Source organism: Salmo trutta, chromosome 39, assembly GCF_901001165.1.
Source record: "Salmo trutta chromosome 39, fSalTru1.1, whole genome shotgun sequence".
Classification (NCBI taxonomy): domain Eukaryota; kingdom Metazoa; phylum Chordata; class Actinopteri; order Salmoniformes; family Salmonidae; genus Salmo; species Salmo trutta.
The window spans coordinates 36,836-60,579 of NC_042995.1; the positions used below are offsets into that span (position 1 = coordinate 36,836).

A 23,744-nucleotide genomic window follows, 5' to 3' on the forward strand; every position below is an offset into this window, starting at 1 on the left:
TACATACATACATACATACATACATACATACAGTTGAAGTCGTAAGTTTACATACACTTAGGTTGGAGTCATTAAAAATCGTTTTTCAACCACTCCACAAATTTCTTTGTTAACAAACTATAGTTTTGGCAAGTTAGGACATCTACTTTGTGCATGACACAAGTAATTATTCCAACAATTGTTTACAGACAGATTATTTCACTTATAATTCACTGTATCACAATTCCAGTGGAATTGAACTGTTTGGCCATAATGACCATCGTTATGTTTGGAGGAAAAAGGGTGAGGCTTGCAAACCCGCAGAACACCATCCCAACCGTGAAGCACGGGAGTGGCAGCATCATGTTGTGGGGGTGTTTCGCTGCAAGACGGACTGGTGCACTTCACAAAATAGATGGCATCATGAGGGAGGAAAATTATGTGGATATATTGAAGCAACATCTCAAGACATCAGTCAGGAAGTTAAAGCTTGGTCGCAAATGGGTCTTCCAAATGGACAATGACACCAAGTATACTTCCAAAGTTGTGGCAAAATGGCTTAAGGACAACAAAGTCAAGGTATTGGGAGTGGCCATGACAAAGCCCTGACCTCAATCCCATAGAAAATCTGTGGTCAGAACTGAAAAAGCGTGTGCAAGCAGGGAGGCCTACAAACCTAACTCAGTTACACCAGCTCTGTCAGGAGCAATGGGCCAAAATTCACCCAACTTATTGTGGGAAGCTTGTGGAGGGCTACCCGAAACATTTGACCCAAGTTAAACAATTTAAAGGCAATGCTACAAAATACTAATTGAGTCTATGTAAACTTCTGACCAACTGGGAATGTGATGAAAGAAATAAAAGCTGAAATAAATAATTCTCTCTACTCTTATTCTGACATTTCACATTCTTAAAATAAAGTGGTGATCCTAACTGACCTAAGACAGGGAATTCTTACTAGGACTAAATGTCAGGAATTGTGAAACTGAGTTTAAATGTATTTGATTAAGGTGTACAGTCGTGGCCAAAAGTTTTGAGAATGACACAAATATACATTTTCACAAAGTCTGCTGCCTCAGTTTGTATGATGGCAATTTGCATATACTCCAGAATGTTATGAAGAGTGATCAGATGAATTGCAATTAATTGCAAAGTCCCTCTTTGCCACGCAAATGAACTGAATCCTCCAAAAATATTTCCAATGCATTTCAGCGCTGCCACAAAAGGACTAGCTCATGTCAGTGATTCTATAATTAACACAGGTGTGAGTGTTGACGAGGACAAGGCTGGAGTCAGCATGACAGAGTGATCTGAGTTCAAATAATAGACTGGAAGCTTCAAAAGGAGGGTGGTGCTTGGAATCGTTGTTCTTCCTCTGTCAACCATGGTTACCTGCAAGGAAACACGTGCCGTCATCATTGCTTTGCACAAGAAGGGCTTCACAGGCAAGGATATTGCTGCCAGGAAGATTGCACCTAATTCAACCATTTATCGGATCATCAAGGAGAGCGGTTCAATTGTTGTGAAGAAGGCTTCAGGGCGCCCAAGAAAGTCCATCAAGCGCCAGGATCGTCTCCTAAAGTTGATTCAGCTGCGGGATCGGGGCACCACCAGTACAGAGCTTGCTCAGGAATGGCAGCAGGCAGGTGTGAGTGCATCTGCACACACAGTGAGGCGAAGACTTTTGGAGGATGGCCTGGTGTCAAGAAGGGCAGCAAAGAAGCCACTTCTCTCCAGGAAAAACATCAGGGACAGACTGATATTCTGCAAAGGTACCGGGACTGGACTGCTGAGGACTGGGGTAAAGTCATTTTCTCTGATAAATCCCCTTTCCGATTGTTTGGGACATCTGGAAAAAAGCTTGTCCGCAGAAGACAAGGTGAGCGCTACCATCAGTCCTGTGTCATGCCAACAGTAAAGCATCATGAGACCATTCATGTGTGGTTGTTTCTCAGCCAAGAGAGTGGGCTCACTCACAATTTTGCCTAAGAACACAGCCATGAATAAAGAATGGTACCAACACATCCTCCGAGAGCAACTTCTCCCAACCATCCAGGAACAGTTTGGTAACGAACAATGCCTTTTCCAGCATGATGGAGCACCTTGCCATAAGGCAAAAGTGATAACTATGTGGCTCGGGGAATAAAACATCAATATTTTGGGTCCATGGCCAGGAAACTCCCCAGACCTTAATCCCATTGAGAACTTGTGGTCAATCCTCAAGAGGCGGGTAGACAAACAAAAACCCACAAATTCTGACAAACTCCAAGCATTGATTATGCAAGAATGGGCTGCCATCAGTCAGGATGTGGCCCAGAAGTTAATTGACAGCATGCCAGGGCGGATTGCAGAGGTCTTGAAAAAGAAGGGTCAACACTGAAAAGATTGACTCTTTGCATCAACTTCATGTAATCTTCAATAAAAGCCTTTGACACTTATGAAATGCTTGTAATTATACTTTAGTATTCCATAGTAACATCTGACAAAAATATCTAAAGACACTGAAGCAGCAAACTTTGTGGAAATTAATATTTGTCATTCTCAAAACTTTTGGCCACGACTGTATGTAAACTTCCGACTTCAACTGTATATAAACTCAGAAAAAAAAGTAATGTCCTCTCACTGTCAACTGCGTTTATTTTCAGCAAACTTAACGTGTAAATATTTGTATGAACATAACAAGATTCAACAACTGAGACATAAACTGAACAAGTTCCACAGACATGTGACTAACAAAATTGGAATAATGTGTCCCTGAACAGGGGGGGGGGGGGGTCAAAATCAGAAGTAACAGTCAGTATCTGGTGTGGCCACCAGCTGCATTAAGTACTGCAGTGAATCTCTTCCTCGTGGACTGCACCAGATTTGCCAGTTCTTGCTGTGAGATGTTACCCCACTCTTCCACCAAGGCACCTGCAAGTTCCCGGACATTTCTGTGGGGAATGGCCGTAGCCCTCACCCTCCGATCCAACAGGTCCCAGATGTGCTCAATGGGATTGAGATCCGGGCTCTTCTCTGGCCATGGCAGAACACTGACATTCCTGTCTTGCAGAAAATCACGCACAGAACGAGCAGTATGGCTGGTGGCATTGTCATGCTGGAGGGTCAGGATGAGCCTGCAGGAAGGGTACCACATGAGGGAGGAGGATGTCTTCCCTGTAACGCACAGCGTTGAGATTGCCTGTAATGACAACACTCAGACCGATGATGCTGTGACACACCGCCCCAGACCATGACAGACCCTCCACCTCTAAATCGATCCCGCTCCAGAGTACAGGCCTCGGTGTAACGCTCATTCCTTCGACGATAAACGCTAATCCGACCATCACCCCCGGTGAGACAAAACCTCGATTCATCAGTGAAGAGCACTTTTTGCCAGTCCTGTCTGGTCCAGTGACGGTGGTTTTGTGCCCGTAGGCGACGTTGTTGCCGGTGATGTCTGGTGAGGACCTGCCTTACAACAGGCCTACAAACCCTCAGTCCAGCCTCTCTCAGCCTATTGCGGACAGTCTGAGCACTGATGGAGGGATTGTGCATTCCTGGTGTAACTCGGGCAGTTGTTGTTGCCATCCTGTACCTGTCCTGCAGGTGTGATGTTCGGATGTACCGATCCTTTTGCAGGTGTCGTTACATGTGGTCTGCCACTGCGAGGACGATCAGCTGTCCGTCCTGTCTCACAGTACGGACATTGCAATTTATTTCCCTGGCCACATCTGCAGTCCCCATGCCTCCTTGCAGCATGCCTAAGGCACGTTCACGCAGATGAGCAGGGACCCTTGGCATCTTTCTTTTGGTGTTTTTCAGAGTCCGTAGAAAGGCCTCTTTAGTGTCCTAAGTTTTCATAACTGTGACCTTAATTGCCTACCGTCTGTAAGCTGTTAGTGTCTTAACGACCATTCCACAGGTTCATGTTCATTAATTGTTTATGGTTCATTGAACAAGCATGGGAAACAGTGTTTAAACCCTTTACAATGAAGATCTGTGAAGTTATTTGGATTTTTACTAATTATCTTTGGAAGACAGGGTCCTGAAAAAGGGACGTGTCTTTTTTTGCTGTGTGTGTGTGTGTGTGTGTGTGTGTATTTTGCCTATTGTAAAATGACTGACTGGGTATTGAAAATGTGCTACATAAGTACTATGTCTTATTAATATTATTAAAATGATAGTTTAGCAGTCTCACTAACAAAGGTTTTGGACTTTTCAGGAAACAGAGGGAAGGAAGGGACAGACGCCTGGGAGAAGAGGATGGAGAAGAAGGGAGAGGAGGAAGAGGAAGAGGAGGAGGAGGAAGGAGGGATCACCTTCAAGGTGCAGTGCTCATCAACACCGGAGGAGAACAGGGAGAGGATTAGGGAGTGTTTGCCATTGAACGGGCCACCGGTGTGTCCCGTGTCTCCCGTTTTCCTACCAGTACCAGGCTCTCCACAGCTCCCTCTATTCCCGATCACCTGTGACCTCCCTATGACCTCTAATGCCCCCTGTGACATCATCAGGAGCCCGGCTCTCTTGGCTCCGCCCGTCACTGTCACGTCCATGGCTCCTGTCCAATCCCAGAGCCTGACTGTCACCAGTCTTACCACTACTACATCCTCGTCAGGTAAGTAAAAAAAAAAATCCTTAATTGTGAAACAGCCGCGTCCGTTTGCGATATTAAAACACCAAATAAGTTACTACAAACAACGGAGACTGTTTTTCCCCTCTGACATAATCGTCCTCACCATAGAAGATCACAATATGTTTCACCATGTTGCCCGACGCTCCTCAGCTCAGCAACAACAACCATAACAACGTGGTGGAGCGGCCACTGGTGCTGTTTCCCCTTACTACGGATTACATCATTTAAAAATATTCTTTCCCAAGATAACAAACTGAAAAGGGTCGTTATTGGAAGCCGTTGGTCTGTGATGGAAGTTTGAATGGTGTGTTTTGTCTCTTCAGTTTATAACCCGGGGAAATGTCAGAGTTCAACGTCTTCCACCTACACCTTCACAACCTGCCGCATCCTGCACCCCTCTGACATCACCCAGGTTACCTCCAGGTACACACACACACACACACACACACACACACACACACACACACACACACACACACACGACTATGAAGGTGATTGGTGTTGTGTGTTTGTGCTGTAGTGTTTATGACATGGCTGTGTGGGGTAACATTGTCTTGTCTCTCTCAGTTCCCACTGTCAGTCTTCTGTCTCAGAGTACACTCCCAGCTCCATGAGGACAGGCCCCAGCACCCCGGTGACCCCCTGCAGGCTAAGTTTGGGGGTGGACTCCTTCCCCCCTCGACGTCCCCCCGCCCCCTGTGGCCTGGCCAAGCTGGTCCTGGAGAGGGGCATCTCTGCTTCCCTCTCCACTGCCGACGCCCCCCCTCCCTCTCACCTTAAAGCCCCACTCCCCCAGCGTCTCCTCCCCAGCACACCCCCCAACTCCCCGTCCCACTCGCCGACCCCCTCGCCTGTGCCCTTTGAGTCCCGCGCCTCAGCGCCAGCCACCTGTGACAACTTCCTGGCATCGCGTCCGGCCGAGCTCTTCCTCCAGGATGTGTATGGGCTGAAGTTTGGCCGCACCCATCGCCCCAACCTCCCCAGCCCTGACACCGCCTCACATAGCTTCAGCCACGGCCCCAGAATCAAATCCAAAGCCAAACCCGACCCCATTAATGTAAACTTAGTCGAGAGGCTACGCCGGCTGGGATTGGTCAAGGTACTCCAGGGGGCGGAGCCGTTGTCGGAGGGCCTGGGGCGTCAGGACTCGGCCACCTTCCTAGCCACAGGCGGAGGCAGCCTATTGGACGGCCTGCGGCGGAACCAGAGCCTCCCAGCTATGATTGGAGCGGCGCGGGGAAGCCCCTCCCACCATCCGGGACAGGCCCCACCTCAACCACCCACCTCCCTCGCCATCGCCCCGCCCCTCTGGGGCAACCTGAAGGGGCAGCGCTCTGTCCGCGCTAGGCCCGCCTCCACCTCCCATGCCCCACCCCATTCACTCAAACGCTGAAGAAGTTATGACACTACAGGGAGGCAGGGTTTGGAGGGGAGCCAGCACTGAACAGAACCATTTGGGCCCACACCCTCTCTCCTCCCTCTTTCCCCCCTCCATCCCTCCCTGCCTCACTCCTTCTCCGCATCTCTTTTAGACTGATATTCGGTGAAGAAAAGGGCAACAAGTGGGAATAAAAGACCCTCTTCTTTTTTTATCAATTCTTTTTAAAAGCACAATATTGTTAAAAATGGAAATTTGCATTAATGCCACGGTATGTATGCCATTTTCAAAGAATTAGCTTGACAGCAAAGGGCTTTATTAGCTGTTCCTAGCCTTGCCTGCCTTCCCCCTCCAGCCCTCTAGGGGCACTGTAGCTAGAGGTTCTCCCTGCTCTCTTCCGCTCTGCTCCTGCTACAGTAGTTATTCATCTGTGAGGCTCTGGATGCTCAAAAGATGGGAAGATGACAGAGTGAATAAGTAAGTTGATGAGGGCTTGAGAATGTTAGAGGGATGGGGAAGAAGAGAAAAAGAGGTAAAAAGGGGAAGTGGCAGAATGAATTTTGACTGTGGTGTCAAGGAGAGGAAGAACAAGCAAGAGAAAGAGATGAGGGAGAGAGACGAGGAGGACAGAGATGAGGGGGATGAGAGAAGAGCAGTGTGAAGAGAGAGCTTGAGCCTCCAGAGCCTCACTGTCTAGGGGCTGGTTGTTCTGTAGTTTGAATAGCTTTCTAAAGTTCATTTTTAAAAGCAGTTTGTCATGTATATACGCTAGCTAGCCTCGCTACACCCCTTAGCTTCTCTTAGGAACCAGGCTGGTGCCCATGCACCTTACTACTGCCATCCCGTTGCTAGGGAACTACAATCTAGCCTTCCCAGTGTTACTACTAACACAATGATCCTTTTGCTTTGCTGTCGTCAGGGGCAACTCTCTGTGCATTGTAATAGGCTACAACCAGTGTCTGAAATGCATGGTGTGTCCTGAAAACGACACACTTCTTTGCCTACGGGTCCCAGCATGCACCTGGCCCTCTGCACCTGGCCCGTGCAGCGTGATTGGCTGTAGTGGTCTGACTGACAGGTCCGAGGCTGCTCCTCCTCAGGTCTCTCATAAGGAAGAGGTTGTAAAGCCTTAAAGGAGAAGCCTGTTTGTTCTGTTTGGGTGTTTTTGCTTTAAAGCCATGTGTATATTTTATTAGACACTTAGTGGGATCGGTAGGTTTTGTTTGGGATGCCGTTAGCCTGGTTCCAGATCTGTTTGTGCGGTCTTGCCATACCGCTATTGCCATACCGCTACAGCACATACTGATCTGGAACCAGGCTAGGATGCAGATGGGATGGACTATTCCTCAGCTTGTGGAGATCTGAGAGGATTTGATTGGTATAACCAATATGGTGATACTTCCACCTAGCCTATCAGAGGGCAAGGTAGATTTATTACCAAATTGCTTACACCTGTCAAATCCTGACAAACTCCCCACAAGTGCATAGGGCTTAGGGGTCAATTTGGGATGGAAGGTTACATGGTTATTGACTGGAAACGGAGAACATGGTAGTCGCTGGAGAGGCTTTTTAACAGCACAGGTCCAAACAGCTCCGCTGAGGAACAGTCCCTTATCTCAGGCCCATGGCTCAGGTCTGCGTTCATTAGGGCACACCGTTGTGGAATGTTCCAGTAGAAATGTATGCAGAACAACTATGCCTCTGACATGAGGAATCACGTAACGTTCCACAACGTTTACCTCCTCAACATGCCCCTGGTACAAGAGGTTTGGTCCCAAACGGGGAGCCATCAGCATCCTAGGTAGTAGTGGGTGTACTATGTTTTAATCCAGGTTAGCTCTGAGTCTCATCTAATGCATGGTTCACTACTACTGTGGTTATGGTCTTAAAAGGTACTCTATTCACTCAGCGGCCAGTAGAGGGCAACATGGTGTTGTGTGATATTGAACAGCTATGAGACTAACGGCCTTTAGTACCTTCCCCTGTAATGCTGTTTATTTTAAATCTGAAAGGACTTGATGGGTATAGCGGCAGAGCCTAAGCAATATGGGGAAATTCCAGCTAGCCTATCAGAGGTCAAGGTCAAAGAAATCCCATATTGTTATTCCTTTCAGGTCTACTGGAGTGTGAAGTGGGGAGGGGCTAGACTAGAGCCTGGGTACCAGTCTGTGTTCTCATTCCACTCCAGTGTTCACATGACACAGAGTACATGAAGTGGAATGCTAGCTAAACACGTTCTGGATTTCAAGCTAGCTAGACTAGTGTGTGACCCTTTGACCCTGTGCCCTTTGACCCATACTTGACCCCTGGTGTGACCCTCAGACGTCCCTGCTATACCTCTTTTCTTACCGTCCGTCCATCTGACCTATCCCACTCATGTACTGCACTTTTTAACCTGCTTTACAGAGATCACTAGTTAGGAAATATTATTAGTGACAAATATTGATATTTAGACTAGGTTATAGCATCAAATACTGTATTATTATCAAAGGTAATATGTTATTTAGTATTTCATGTAGACATTTTAAATTTTTATTTTGTGCCTCCATTGTGTGGTGAACCATTGAAAAGGGAATCCAAGCTGTCATGTTTTTAAAACTGTATATCAGTGCAAACCAAAAGTCATTTTTAAATACAGTGAAATGCTTTGTGTTGGCTTGTGTGTGTTGTAATACCTATTACCTATGTAACCACGAGGAAAGAGCATCCGTTTTATACTAGGGTTTCTGCTATGGGGGAGGTATAGGAGGAGAGGGGTGGAGACACTGTTCGTTCTATTGAATCTAGTTCTATGACTCATATCGTTGGCTCTATTGAATGTAGCTGATGGGTGATGGTGGAGGTTCTTATGGGCTCTGTGTCGTTGGAAGTGTTCAATATTGGTTTTCGACCTGGCGCCTCTCCTCGATGCTTCATAAAATACCCAAGATTACCTTTTTGGTGCTTTTGTTTTAATAAAGGACATGAGAAATGATTTGGTTGTGTTATATTTATTGTGTTATAACTAATGGACGTGTGTGTGTACATACACACTACACCCCACACCATTTGTCAGTTCAGTCTTCTATTAGTGTTTGTACATCATTTGTTTGTCAGAAGTGCAGCACTTGGGCTGTTTTGTAAATGTTTAGGAAACAAACTAATTGTTAAATTATGTCATATAAAGCGGTGATAGCAGATGGGAATCAGAGGTCGTAGGTCACATCACATGGGGCAGGTCTATTCAGAGGTCGTAGGTCTCACACGGGGCAGCTCTATACAGAGGTCGTAGGTCTCGTCACACGGGGCAGATCTATACAGAGGTTGTAGGTCACATCACACGGGGCAGCTCTATACAGAGGTCGTAGGTCTCGTCACACGGGGCAGCTCTATACAGAGGTCGTAGGTCACATCACACGGGGCAGCTCTATACAGAGGTCGTAGGTCTCGTCACATGGGGCAGATCTATACAGAGGTTGTAGGTCACATCACACGGGGCAGCTCTATACAGAGGTCGTAGGTCTCGTCACACGGGGCAGCTCTGTACAGAGGTCGTAGGTCACATCACATGGGGCAGGTCTATTCAGAGGTCGTAGGTCTCACACGGGGCAGCTCTATACAGAGGTCGTAGGTCACATCACACGGGGTAGCTCTATACAGAGGTCGTAGGTCTCGTCACACGGGGCAGCTCTATACAGAGGTCGTAGGTCACATCACACGGGGCAGCTCTATACAGAGGTCGTAGGTCTCGTCACATGGGGCAGATCTATACAGAGGTTGTAGGTCACATCACACGGGGCAGCTCTATACAGAGGTCGTAGGTCTCGTCACACGGGGCAGCTCTGTACAGAGGTCGTAGGTCACATCACATGGGGCAGCTCTATACAGAAGTCGTAGGTCTCGTCACACGGGGCAGATCTATACAGAGGTCGTAGGTCTCGTCACACGGGGCAGCTCTATACAGAGGTCGTAGGTCTCGTCACACGGGGCAGATCTATACAGAGCTCGTAGGTCTCGTCACACGGGGCAGATCTATACAGACGTCGTAGGTCACATCACACGGGGCAGATCTATACAGAGGTTGTAGGTCTCGTCACACGGGGCAGATCTATACAGAGGTCGTAGGTCTCACAAGGGGCAGATCTATACAGAGGTTGTAGGTCTCGTCACACGGGGCAGATCTATACAGAGGTCGTAGGTCTCGTCACACGGGGCAGATCTATACAGAGGTCGTAGGTCTCGTCACACGGGGCAGATCTATACAGAGGTCGTAGGTCTCGTCACACGGGGCAGATCTATACAGAGGTCGTAGGTCTCGTCACACGGGGCAGATCTATACAGAGGTCGTAGGTCTCGTCACACGGGGCAGATCTATACAGAGGTCGTAGGTCTCGTCACACGGGGCAGATCTATACAGAGGTCGTAGGTCTCTTCACATGGGGCAGATCTATACAGAGGTCGTAGGTCTCGTCACATGGGGCAGATCTTGATGCTGTCGGATGTCTGGCTGAACTGACCCAGAGCAAAGTCCAGTCCAACACCAACCCCACTCCCCACCCCGAAGGCTGCATACAGTGGCTGTGTAAAGTTGGCGCGGAACGTGTGCAGGTGCGCCATGCTCTCCGCCACGCTATAGAACGCCAGGGTGCCCGCGTTGAGGTCCAGGAACAACCCCAGACGCGGCGAGTACGTCACCGGGATCTCCCTCTTCTCATTGTCATGCATTGCCGTGCAACACGTATCCGACAGCTCCAGGCTCCATGATTGGGCATTGTAGCCAAGCCCCGCCCTGGCGTCCGCCCCCTTCCTGCTCAGGGCTCCATAAGCCACGCCCATTGTTGACCCCTTCCCTCGCCAATCCACCTCCCAGTAACAACGCTGGGCGGACAGGGGGGCCTGGCACAGCACCTGGGTCCAGCCATCGAAGCGTTGGGGGCAGTCTGGGTAGGGCTGCCCTGCCCCCTCTAGGGTGGCCTTGGTGTTGCCCTCCGACAGGCTCAGACGTCGGTGGGCTGTCCTCGTGTCTAGGGTCAGGGTACAGGCATCTGGGGGAGAGTGGAGGGATGGATGAATAGTTAAGGTGTGGGGATAAGGACTTTGCAGATTTGGTAGTCGGCTGTTGTGAGTACTCCTTCCCTTTGGCCCAAACCTTCTGAAGTTTTCAGATCTGAAAGTTGGAATCAATATGGTGGGTGCTACACTGCTTATATCTTTCCCTCCATATCTGCAAACATGGAAGGGTGAGGGCCAAGGCGGCAGGGTAGGGAGCTAACTGGAACAGGCTGTATCTGTGTACATGTTTAGCTGTTCTATACTCACACTGCAGGAACTCCTCTCTGCTCCTGGGCTCTGGGGCCTGGATGCTAGAGATGTCTATCTCCCTCACTACAGGAGACGAAGAAAGGCAGTATGAGGGGAGAGGATCACAACCAGTGGTGGAAAAAGTACCCAACTTGAGTAAAAGTATACAGTAGATACATTGATAGAAAGTTACTCCAGTAAAAGTGAAAGTCACCCAGTAAAATACTTATTGAGTAAAAGTCTAAAAGTATTTGGTTCTAAATATAATTAAGTATCAAAAGTAAAAGTAATAATAATTTCAAATTCCTTATATTAAGCAAAGCAGACGGCACCATTTTCTAGTTTTTAAAATGTACATATAGCCAGGGGCACATTCCAACACTGAGACATAATTTACAAAAGATGCATATGTGTTTAGTCAGATCAGAGGCAGTAGGGATGACCATGTGTTCTCGTTATAAGTGTGTGAATTGGACCATTTTCCTGTCCTGCTAAGCATTCAAAATGTAAGTACTTTTGGATGTCAGTTAAAATGTATGGAGTAAAAAGGACATTATTTTCTTTAGGAATGTAGTAAAGTAAAAGTTGTCAAAAATAGAAATAGTATTGTACAGATACTCCAAGAAACTACTTAAGTAGTACTTTAAAGTATTTTTACTTAAGTACTTTACACCACTGATCACAACAAGGGCAACTGTAAATATAGGGCAAAATGCTTTCCTCAGAACTGGAGAAAAGGAATGAATGATGTCTCACATGCAGGGAAAGCTGGCATCTGATTCATGATGGGGTCAGGGGTCAGTGGATCCAGGAAAAGGCTGGTATTCACTTCTGGTTGGGATTCAGTCAGTGCACCCATCCCCCCTGTCAAAACAGTATGGTGTTTATAGACATGATTTCAAACAATGTGCTGTGGCACCTGCAAGGTACATTTTGAGGTACATTATTCAGTGTCTACACTGGTGAAAGGCTAGTAAGACCAGGGTGTATGACCTCTGATGGGGTTAAAGCGTTGAGGGTCGGGACCATAGAGATATATAGAGGACTCATCTTTGTATCTGTGCCATTATAGAGTCTGTGACAGCATGGGCAGCGCCATTGAGGCAATTTCCATTTTCAAGATTGGCTGATCCCTCCTGATGCCCCTTTCTAATGACTCCAAGAATGTCACCAGGAGAGATTATCCAGTGAAGTTGGAAGCCACCCAGTTGACTACATTAAAATGGTGGAAGCCCTCAATGGCGCTACCCGTGCTAATACGGCCTTTTGGCGACTAGAGGCCACAATCATTCTCTCTGGTCGGGACTCACATGGGTTAACTCCACCAGTGTTGTTGTTGACTGGCCCAGGTGCCGGTGTGGCACGTCGATGGGAGCGGAAGAGACTTGCTATGGAGCCCATCCGGCTGAAAGCTCCTGAGGCTGGGGTGGCTTTGGTAACAGCACCGGGGGTAGGGGTGGTGGTGGGTTCTGGTCTGGGTGTCTCTCTCCGGCTGGGAGTAGGGCTGGGTCTGGCTGGCTCTCTACGACTTGGAGTAGGACTGACGGGCTCTCTACGACTTGGACTGGGTCTGGCTGGCTCTCTATGACTTGGAGTGGGACTGGCTGGCTCTCTACGACTTGGACTGGGTCTGGCTGGCTCTCTACGACTTGGAGTGGGGCTGGGACTGGCTGGCTCTCTACGACTTGGACTGGGACTGCGTCTGCGCGTCTCTCTTCGACTTTGGGTAGGGCTATTTTTGGCTGGCTTTCTCCGGCTCTGAGTGGGACTAGATCTGGTGCTTGGTCTGGGGGCTGCCTCTCTGGCTGTGGAGAGACGAGAGGTATTACTGGGAGAGCATGGCTTGATGAGTCTAGAGGCGTCCACATACATAGGTTCGGTTTGCTTCTAGCAGAACTCAGCTAGGTGAAACGAACGTCTGTTGAAACGACCTTTGCTTGAAAAATCTCAGTATTACTGTTTTGTCCCGCTTGAGCCACTGTAGCAACAACATACCCAGTAACACTTCCTCAAAATAGAAGCAAATAATAAAGATAAATCAAGAAATCTGTAATTATTTTTTATGTTTTTTGCCAAGGAGGTCCTAGTCGCGCAATTTTACATCTAACTAAAATATTTGGTGCGGTATTTCTCAAGTGAAAAAATGTGCATTAAAACTAGCCAGCAAACAATCCCGTTCATTGCTCCCACTCCTACTAGGAGCAGTACCTAGTCCAGTAATACTGTTGACCAATCACCGACGAAGGGGCGTAGACTTCGGACTAACGAACATCGACTTGCCTCAAGGAAAAATGTTGTGTTGCCGAACCAAAACGTCACAACGTTTCATCATAATAAATGCTTAAACTGTTTCGACTACAAAACATACGGTAAGCTTAAAGTCTGTCGCGTGCTTCCCAGTTGAAACAGTTCAATCATATATTATGAAACATTTTTGTGATATTTTGGTTGATTTTGGTGTTCGCCAGGCGTTTACTTGGCTGTTCGCATACACTACATTTTTTCTAGAGGCAAGTGGAAGTTCGGTAGCCAAAGTCTATACGCCCTTCATCAGAGATTGGTCAACAGGACTACTCCTAGTAAGATTGGGAATTATAGACGGGATTCTTCAATTAAGTGTTTGTCATTCAACAAGAGATTACTAGTTTTCATGCAGATTTTTTCACTTGAGAAATACTGCACCAAACATGTTAGATGTGAAATGATGCGACTAAGACCTCATTGGCAAAAACGTCAAAATGAATAACAGATTTCTTGATTTATCTTAGATTAATTCAGACTATTTTGAGAAAGTATTACTGGGTATGTTGTTGCCAGGGTGCTCCAAGAGGGACAAACAACAGTAATATTGACGCTTTTTCTCATTTTTTAAGCGACGATCATGAGGGAGTATGTGAGCACAGACGTTCGCTTCACCTATCCAGGTTTTGCTAGGATCAAACCAAACCTATGTATCCGGACGCCTTTCTGATTGCATAGAGAGAGAATGAGAGGAAAAGCGAGGCAGTTGAGTAGATTTCATAAACACTAATGATGACTGAATTTGTAGTATTGGTCAAGACCACCTTAGGGAGGTGGTCAGAGATACATTTATGGAACTGATATCTGCAGTTATTCTTAAGAGGTTCAGGATGTGACACAGTACGGATGGAGGAGACAGGAAGAAGGACCATACACAGATGATAAGGAAATGTTCCTCTTGTGAGGCAGGCCAACCTGTGGAACCGGTTATGTTCACAAAGAAATTCTGGGCTTTTCTGTGTGTGTGTGTGTGTGTGTGTGTGTGTGTGTGTGTGTGTGTGTGTGTGTGTGTTTTACCTGGTTTTCTCTCCTCTCTCCTCGGCTTGTCTCTGTCAGCTAAAGGAAAGAGGTAGAAGATAGTTTAAACCCCTTTGCACGCAAACACACACACACACACACACACACACACACACACACACACACACACACGTCTGACCTCGTGGTTCCTCTCTGCTCCTAACATCTTGAGAGCGCAGGCCTACACCTACAGAAGGAGACATGATTAAGCTGATCTCATGTTTGATCATGATCGTCATAGTGAGATTAGTGATGAAACTAGCCACATGACATCACCCTACCACGTGAGTTAGGACCCCGAACCGCCACGGAGACAGTCGGTGTGGGAGCTGAAACACGACGACGAACATCATTATGTGTCATTCAATGACCTATCACAAACCACATGTTAAAACCATACAGGAAACAGTCGCTACAGTACATACCTGCAGGACGGATGTTGTTTGTTGTTGTTGTTTTGGATCCCAGACCAGAAAACACTGTGGAATAGTCATTGAAAAGAAAAAGGCGCAATGCTTACCATTAAAAACATACTGTTTAACCTTTAAAAACATACTGTTTAACCATTAAAAACATACTGTTTAACTATTAAAAACCTGACTATGACGATACTTCATCAGGAACAATAAATCATTATTTCAGGTTACGTATTTCATATCCAAACTGCACAGTTAATGACGATGACCAATCACTCAACTAGAGAAGTGAAAAGACCAGCACCAAAAGGAACAGACACTGAGCATAAAGCATTTGCACTGCGGAAATGAAATATTGCCATTCCTCACATTATTTGCTGTTGACTAAAATGTCCAATTCAGATTAGTTCACAATCTCAGTGAATTATTAAAGTCTAACTCACACTACCAATAAAGAAATGGGAGAAACTACTCACAACTCCTGAACCCTCCTGTCTTCTGGCCGCCATTTTGTTTTGCTATGATGGGGAAACAGTGCAGTGAGTAAGTACAGTCTGTCAATCCACGATTTAAATGTTTATTGGTAATCGATGGCTTCTAGCTCTGGTCCAGGGCATTACGAGCGGCTTGCTTATGCTGAGCCTTCTTCAAGCCCCACAGAACACCCTGGACCAGAGCTAGAGACATCCTCTGGAACAGAACTCACCTTTGTCTCCTAAGGTGAACAGTGTTGTATCATTCACTGAAGAGAAGGATGAGAAATAACAGTTTATTAACATATTGACATTGTATTGATCCACTGATATCAGTCTATAACATAGTGCGGAGAAATACTTTGTTTTTATGACAATATTTATAGTGAACAAGGTAATGGAGAGCTCTGCTAGTAGTGCCCTTTGTGTGTGTGTGAGTCTGTGTGTGTGTGTGAGCCAATGTGTGAGTGTGAGTCTGTGTGTGTGTGTGTAGTATGCGTGTCCTCCACTCTGACACACCTGTCTTGGTGATCTTGCCCAGTTCCACGTTGCACATGTCCTCCACTCTCTCCCGTAGGTTCAGGATGGCTTCACGTACAGGCTCAAACGTAGCCTCTGGATTGGCCACCACACACGACAGATCATTACACTCAAACGGGCTGCACAGAGACTCACAGGTCTGGAGGGCGGCTCACAGGAGGAGGAGGAGGAGAAGGAGGAGAAGAGGATGGGATGGAAGAGGGCAGAGATAGAAAAATGAAGACAGAAAGAAAGGCAACAACAGGAAGAGAAGGCACGTCATTTAAGAAATAATGCCTTTTGTGATAGAAGCAGCGCATTTCAAACATGACTAGAGCACTGCTGCTTTTTAACTATTGACCCATCCCAGATGTGGTCTTTCCCCCCCTGGCAGCCATGTCCAATATGGCCATCAACCAGCTGCATCAACCAGCTGCATGCCGCTAAATTGGATCAAAAATATATAAAAGGGTCACAGAAAGAGAAAAGCGTCCACCTCTAGGAAGTGGATGTTGTCTTCGCAGCGGAACACCTCCTTCATGTCCTTGTCTCTCCTCTTTAGCTCAGAGATCTCGGCCTCCAGCTTGTCCACCACGTCCTGGGCCTCGCTTACTTTCTCCTGCCCAGCCTGGTTCATCACACCCTCCACCAGCTCCTGGAGCCTCTCCACCGAGCGCTGGAGCTCCGACAGCACCGTCGCTGTGTCATCATGTACCCTGTCTGCTGAGCGCTGGGGACACAAACATAGGTATGAAGACATATGCACACTGGTACTGTATGGAGGTGCATAGAAAGGTACTCACTGAGGAACACAAACACACACACACACACTGGTGTAGTGTAGTGGGGTGTAGTGTGGTGGGGTGGGGTGTAGTGTATAGTAGTGTGGTATAGCGCAGTGGGGTGTAGTGTATAGTAGTGCGGTGTGGTGTAGTGGGGTATAGTGAGGTGTAGTGTAGTGGGGTGTAGTGTAGTGGGGTGGGGTGGGGTGGGGTGTAGTGGGGTGGGGTGGGGTGGGGTGTAGTGGGGTGGGGTGTAGTGCAGTGTGGTATAGTGTAGTGTGGTGTAGTGAAGTGTGGTGTAGTGTAGTGTGGTGTAGTGTAGTATAGTGGGGTGGAGTGTGGTGTAGTGTAGTGGGGTATAGTGTAGTGGAGTGTAGTGAGGTATAGTGTAGTGGAGTGTAGTATAGTGGGGTGGAGTGTAGAGTAGTGTAGTGTAGTGTAGTATAGTGTAGTGGGGTGGAGTGTAGTATAGTGTAGTGTAGTGGGGTGGAGTGTAGTGTGCTGTAGTGTAGTGGGGTATAGTGTAGTGGAGTGGAGTGGGGTATAGTGTAGTGTAGTGGGGTGGGGTGCCTTCCCTGTAGCTCAGTTGGTAGAGCATGGTGTTTGCAACGCCAGGGTTGTGGGTTCGATTCCCATGGGGGGCCAGCACAGAAAAAAATGTATGAAATGTATGAAATTGTATGAAATGTATGCATTCACTACTGTAAGTCGCTCTGGATAAGAGCGTCTGCTAAATGACTAAAATGTAAAAATGGGTGTGGTGTAGTATAGTGTGGTGTAGTGTGGTGTAGTATAGTGTAGTGGGGTGTAGTGGGGTGTGGTATAGTGTAGTGGGGTGTAGTGGGGTGTGGTATAGTGTAGTGGGGTGCAGTGTGGTATAGTGTAGTGGGGTGTAGTGGGGTGTAGAGTAGTGGGGTGTAGAGTAGTGGGGTGTAGAGTAGTGGGGTGTAGTGGGGTGTAGAGTAGTGTGGTGTAGTGGGGTGCAGTGTGGTATGGTGTAGTGGGGTGTAGTGGGGTGTAGTGTAGTGTAGTGGGGTATAGTGTAGTGGGGTGTAGTGGGGTGTGGTATAGTGTAGTGGGGTGGGGTGCAGTGTGGTATAGTGTAGTGGGGTGTAGTGGGGTGTAGAGTAGTGGGGTGTAGAGTAGTGGGGTGTAGAGTAGTGGGGTGTAGTGGGGTGTAGAGTAATGTGGTGTAGTGGGGTGCAGTGTGGTATGGTGTAGTGGGGTGTAGTGGGGTGTAGTGTAGTGGGGTGTAGTGTAGTGTAGTGGGGTATAGTGTAGTGTAGTGTGTCCTAAGCCCTTACCTTTGTTGCCTCCAGCATCTTCTTCATGTCTTTCAGCTCTCCTTCTCTTTCTTTCAGTCTCTGATGATTCTCTGTCTGCACCTCAGCCAGCTCTTTCTGCAAAACACAGTCACAGTCACATCAACTCATTCCTGAATGGACTGGAATGCAGTCTGGAATGCTCACTGGTCCACAAAGACAACTACATAATCACCTAAGATATGGCACCACCTTACTCTACACACACACACACACACACACACACACACACACACACACACACACACACACACACACACACACACTTCTAATGAATCACCACAGCAAAGGCTGAATGAGAGGCAGTTTCTAGGTGTGGCCAGATCAGCTGTGATGGGACATAGACAGCCCAGCAACCTGTATGGATGTTTTGATCAGACTGTATTTACATGTTTTTGTGGAGTCTGTACGTGGTGGTGTGTTTGATTAATATTATAATAATAATATATACCATTTAGTAAACTCTTTCATCCAAAATGACTTAGGGTCATGTGTGCGTACCGTATGTGTGGCCCCAGCGGGAATCGAACCTTGGCTTTGCATACAGAGCCACACAGGACCTGATTGGGTGTTGTTTTGTTGCCTGAGACCTGAAGCATTAGCTCCCAGAGCGAATGACTAGCCTTTGGTTCAGCGGGATAACACAGTCTTGTGCCAAGCAGTTGATCACATTAGTGGGTGGGTATGGTGGTGTCCATGTACAGCACATTCGGAAAGTATTCAGACCCCTTGACTTTTTACACATTTTGTTACGTTACAGCCTTATTCTAAAATGTATTAAATAAATACAAATTATTCACCAATCTACACACAATACCGCACAATGACAAAGCTTAAACAGGTTTTTAGACATTATTGCAAATGTATTACAAAAAAAACTGAAATACCTTATTTACATAAGTATTCCGACCCTTTGCTATGAGACTCAAAATTGAGCTCATGTGCATCCTGTTTCCATTGATCATCCTTGAGATGTTTCTACAACTTGATTGGTGTCAAGCTGTGGTAAATTCAATTGATTGGACATGATTTGGAAAGGCACACACCTGTCTATATAAGGTCCCACAGTTGACAGTTTATGTCAGAGCAAAAACCAAGCCATGAGGTCGAAGGAATTGCCCGTAGAGCTTCCAGACAGGATTGTGTCTAGGCACAGATCTGGGGAAGGGTACCAAAAATGTCTGCAGCATTGAAGATCCCCAAGAACACAGTGGGCTCCATCATTCTGAAATGATAGAAGTTTAGAACCACCAAGACTCTTCCTAGAGCTGGTCGCCCGGCCAAACTGAGCAATCGGGGGAGAAGGGCCTTGGTCAGGGAGGTGACCAAGAACCCGATGGTCACTCTGACAGAGCTCCAGAGTTCCTCTGTGGAGATGGGAGAACCTTCCAGAAGGACAACCATCTCTGCAGCACTCCACCAATCAGGCCTTTATGGTAGAGTGGCCAGACGGAACCCACTCCTCAGTAAAAGGCACAAGACAGCCCGCTTGGAGTTTGCCAAAAGGCACCTAAAGACTCTTAGATCATCAGAAACAAGATTATCTGGTCTGATGAAACCAAGATTGAACTTTGGCTTGAATGCCAAGTGTCACGTCAGGAGGAAACCTGGCACCATCCCTACGGTGAAGCATAGTGGTGGCAGCATTATGCTGTGGGGATGTTTTTCAGCGGCAGGGACTGGGAGACTAGTCAGGATCGAGGGAAAGATGAACGGAGCAAAGTACAGAGAGATCCTTGATAACACCTGCTCCAGAGCGCTCAGGACCTCAGACTGGGGTGGAGGTTCATCTTCCAACAGGACAACAACCCTAAGCACACAGCCAAGAAAACGCAGGAGTGGCTTCGAGACAAGTCTATGAATTTCCTTGAGTGGCCCAGACTTGAACCCGATCTAACATCTCTGGAGAGACCTGAAAATAGCTGTGCAGCGACGCTCCCCATCAAACCTGACAGAGCTTGAGACGATCTGCAGAGAAGAATAGTAGAAACTCCTGAAATGCAGGTGTGACAAGCTTGTAGCATCATAACCAAGAAGACTCAGGGCTGTAATCGCTGCCAAATGTGCTTCAACAAAGTACTGAGTAAAGGGTCTGAATACTTATGCAAATGTGATATTTCAGTTTTATATTTGAATAGATTTGAACAAAATCCTAAAAACCTGTTTTCGCTTTGTCATTATGGGGTATTGTTTGTATATTGTTTGAGAATATAAAAAAATAATTAGAATTTAGAATAAGGCTGTAACGTAACAAAATGTGGAAAAAATCAAGGGGTTTGAATACTTTCCGAATGCACTGTATGTCTGAGGGCTTACCTGTCTCTCCGTGCGCTCTGCCTTGGTGGAGGTGGTCTCATGGTCCTTGTGCTGGTTACTGGTGCACAGCCAGCACACAAACATCTGGCACTGACGACAGTAGAACTCCTGCAGGTACTTGTGCTCGGTACAGATCTTCTGCGCCAGCTTGCCCGTGGGCGCAATCAGCTCATGCTTTTTCAACTCCGCTTTCGTCTGATGCGGTTTCAGGTGGGCCTCGCAGTAGGACGCCATACAGATCAGGCAAGACTTCACCGCAGCCCGCTGGTCTCCAGCGCCGTGGCACGTGTCACAGGGCACGGCCATGGCTGGCAGCTGGCTGACACCACCACCACGGGAACCTCCCTTGGCTCTACCCATGGTGTTGGCATGGTGGGCGCTCCGGATGGACTCCCTGGCGGAGGTGGTGAGGGCCCCCTTGCGGAGCTGCTCCACGGCCTCTGCCAGCATGGTGTTCCTGGACAAGGAGGGCTTGGGACAGAATGTCTGGCGGCACTGGGGGCAGCTGTAGACTCCAGGGGAGCGAGGGTCGTCCTTGCTCCAGTAGTCCTTGATGCAGCCCATGCAGTAGCTGTGGCCACACGGGATGGTGACTGGCTCATTGGGGAGGTCCAGGCACACAGGACAGTTGAACTGCTCCTCCGTCCACAGATTACCACTCATAGTGAGACCGCAGGTAGCAGAGGTGAATGTAGACTATTACAAAGAGAGACAGAGAAAGAGAGAGAGCGAGACAGAGAGAATAGAGAGAGGCAACTGAGAGGAAAAAGTTGAGGTAGAGATGGATGAAAACAGAAATGGGTAGAATCAGAAAGAATGCTGTACACACAGAGAGATATGTAGCTGCAGAGCAAAGACACACAGAGAGATATATAGCTACAGAGCAGACACAGAGAGATATGTAGCTACAGAGCAGACACACAGAGATATGTAGCTACAGAGCAGACACACAGAGATATGTAGCTACAGAGCAGACACACAGAGATATGTAGCTACAGAGCAGACACACAGAGATATGTAGCTACAGAGCAGACAGACAGAGATATGAGGTATAAGACAGAGGTATGAGACTGTTAGTCAGAGAGTGGTGATCTCATATGAGATGGACCAATGGTGTTGTCGGAATAAAAGGAAGACACGTAGAAGGGCGGGGCTAGAGTCACAGAGCTGGTTTAGGGAGAAAAACAGGAGATGAGTTTCTTTGTGATGTCACATACCATTACAGTAACTAGAATAGAAGGTCACCGGCATGCTACAGTAACTAGAAAGAAGGTCACCGGCATGTTACAGTAACTAGAATAGAAGGTCACCGGCATGCTACAGTAACTAGAAAGAAGGTCACCGGCATGTTACAGTAACTAGAATAGAAGGTCGCCGGCATGCTACAGTAACTAGAATAGAAGGTCACTGGAATGCTACAGTAACTAGAAAGAAGGTCACTGGCATGTTACAGTAACTAGAAAGAAGGTCACCAGCATGTTACAGTAACTAGAATAGAAGGTCAGAAGGTCAGAATGTCACTGGCATGTTAAAGTAACTAGAATAGAAGGTCACGGCATGTTACAGTAACTAGAATAGAAGGTCAGCGGCATGTTATAGTAACTAGAATAGAATGTCACTGACATGTTAAAGTAAGCGTCATTAAGCTCGAGACCCTGGGTCTCGACCTCGCCCTGTGCAACTGGGTCCTGGACTTCCTGACGGGCCGCCCCCAGGTGGTGAGGGTAGGTAACAACATCTCCACCCCGCTGATCCTCAACACTGGGTCCCCACAAGGGTGCGTTCTCAGCCCTCTTCTGTACTCCCTGTTCACCCATGACTGCGTGGCCATGCACGTCTCCAACTTAATCATCAAGTTTGCAGACGACACTACAATGGTAGGCTTCATTACCAACAACGACGAGATGGTCTACAGGGAGGAGGTGAGGGCCCTCGGAGTGTGGTGTCAGGAAAATAACCTCACACTCAATGTCAACAAAACAAAGGAGATGATCGTGGACTTCAGGAAACAGCAGAGGGAGCAGCCCCCTATCTACATTGACGGGACAGAGGGTGGAGAGTTTTAAGTTCCTTTGATGCCATTCCATTCGCTCCATTCCAGCCATTAGTATTAGCCGTCCTCCCCTCAGCAGCCTCCACTGGTGGAGGCCTACCATCCTCACTGTGAAGTGGTGATCTGACCAAGCCTGTCTTCAACCAGTAGAGGTCTACCATCCTCACTGTCTGTATGTGTCATGTGCATTTGACCAATCAACCTTCCCTTCCCTATTGCTGTCTTGCTCCATAATAAACATCCATTGTTATAGCGTCTACCTCCACTGCAAGGTGTGCAGTTTCATTCTCTAATGCCAGGCCTAATTCAGGTCATTAGCATCTTATCTGGCCGTTGCAGGGTTGGACTCATTAGCATACCTGTGAAAAGACAGATGCTGTCTCCGCCTCCAGTATCTACGCTGCAATAGCTTTTCAGGGGGCTAGGGTCAGTCTGTTATATCTGTTGTAATTCTCCTGTCTTATCCGGTGTCCTGTGTGAATTTAAGTATGCTCTCTCTAATACTCTCTCTCTCTCCCTCCCAGAGGACCTGAGCCCTAGGACCATGCCTCAGGACTAACTGGCTTGATGACTCCTTGCTGTCCCCAGTCCACCTGGTTGTGCTGCTGCTCCAGTTTCAACTGTTCTGCCTGCGGCTATGGAACCCTGACTTGTTCACCGGACGTGCTACCTTGTCCCGGACCTGCTGTTTTCGACTGTCTCTCTCTACCGCACCTGCTTTCTCAAACTCTGAATGCTCAGCTATGAAAAGCCAATTAACATTTACTCCTGAGGTGCTGACCTGTTGCACCCTCTACAACCACTGTGATCTATGGTCATCTATGAACGTTTGAACATGTTGGCCATGTACTGTTATTATCTCCACCTGGCACAGCCAGAAGTGGACTGACCACCCCTCAGAGCCTGGTTCCTCTCTAGGTTTCTTCCTAGGTTCTTGCATTTCTAGGGAGTTTTTCCAAGCCACCGTGCTTCTACATCTGCATTGCTTGCTGTTTTGGGTTAAAGGCTGGGTTTCTGTATAGCACTTTGTGACATCGGCTGATGTAAAAAGGACTTTATAAATACATTAGATTGATTGGTTGATAGGTGCTCAGGTCTCTGTCTGTGTGAGACTAGCTGTAATTGCCTTGTTAAAGTGTTGAGTTACAGGGTACAGGAATGACCAATGTCTGTGTGCTGTTAGAGAGTTGGAATAAAGAGGAATGCTGAGGGTGGGCTAATCTGGACAGGATTCTCTGTGTTTTAGTATTGGCTTCAGATTGCAGAGAGCTGCTATGGCTTCATCATCAACAC

The 23,744-nt window shown here is 47.4% G+C and overlaps 2 protein-coding genes across 6 annotated transcripts in view; one reads left to right on the top strand and one right to left on the bottom strand.

Moving 5' to 3' along the window:
• Positions 1-8,946, top strand: part of LOC115179302 (trafficking kinesin-binding protein 2) — a 42,272-nt gene extending 33,326 nt beyond the window's left edge. For all 5 annotated transcript variants that reach the window (XM_029740698.1, XM_029740697.1, XM_029740699.1 and 2 more), the window contains 3 exons: positions 4,184-4,576; positions 4,918-5,017; positions 5,162-8,946. In XM_029740698.1, the coding sequence (XP_029596558.1) occupies positions 4,184-4,576; positions 4,918-5,017; positions 5,162-5,987 (1,319 nt within the window). In that variant the 3' untranslated portion in view covers positions 5,988-8,946. The remainder of the gene's footprint in view (positions 1-4,183; positions 4,577-4,917; positions 5,018-5,161) is intronic.
• Positions 8,947-9,629: 683 nt separating this feature from the next.
• Positions 9,630-21,292, bottom strand: LOC115179303 (uncharacterized). Its single transcript, XM_029740703.1, has 14 exons — positions 20,399-21,292; positions 18,065-18,160; positions 16,475-16,708; positions 15,979-16,138; positions 15,693-15,728; positions 15,463-15,504; positions 14,996-15,049; positions 14,852-14,899; positions 14,710-14,757; positions 14,571-14,609; positions 12,563-13,057; positions 12,009-12,116; positions 11,271-11,336; positions 9,630-10,996 (listed from the first exon to the last, which is right to left on the bottom strand). Exons 1-14 carry the CDS (start codon positions 21,059-21,061, stop codon positions 10,422-10,424), a joined length of 2,664 nt encoding a protein of 887 aa, XP_029596563.1. The 5' UTR covers positions 21,062-21,292; the 3' UTR covers positions 9,630-10,421.
• Between the last annotated feature and the right edge of the window lie 2,452 nt (positions 21,293-23,744).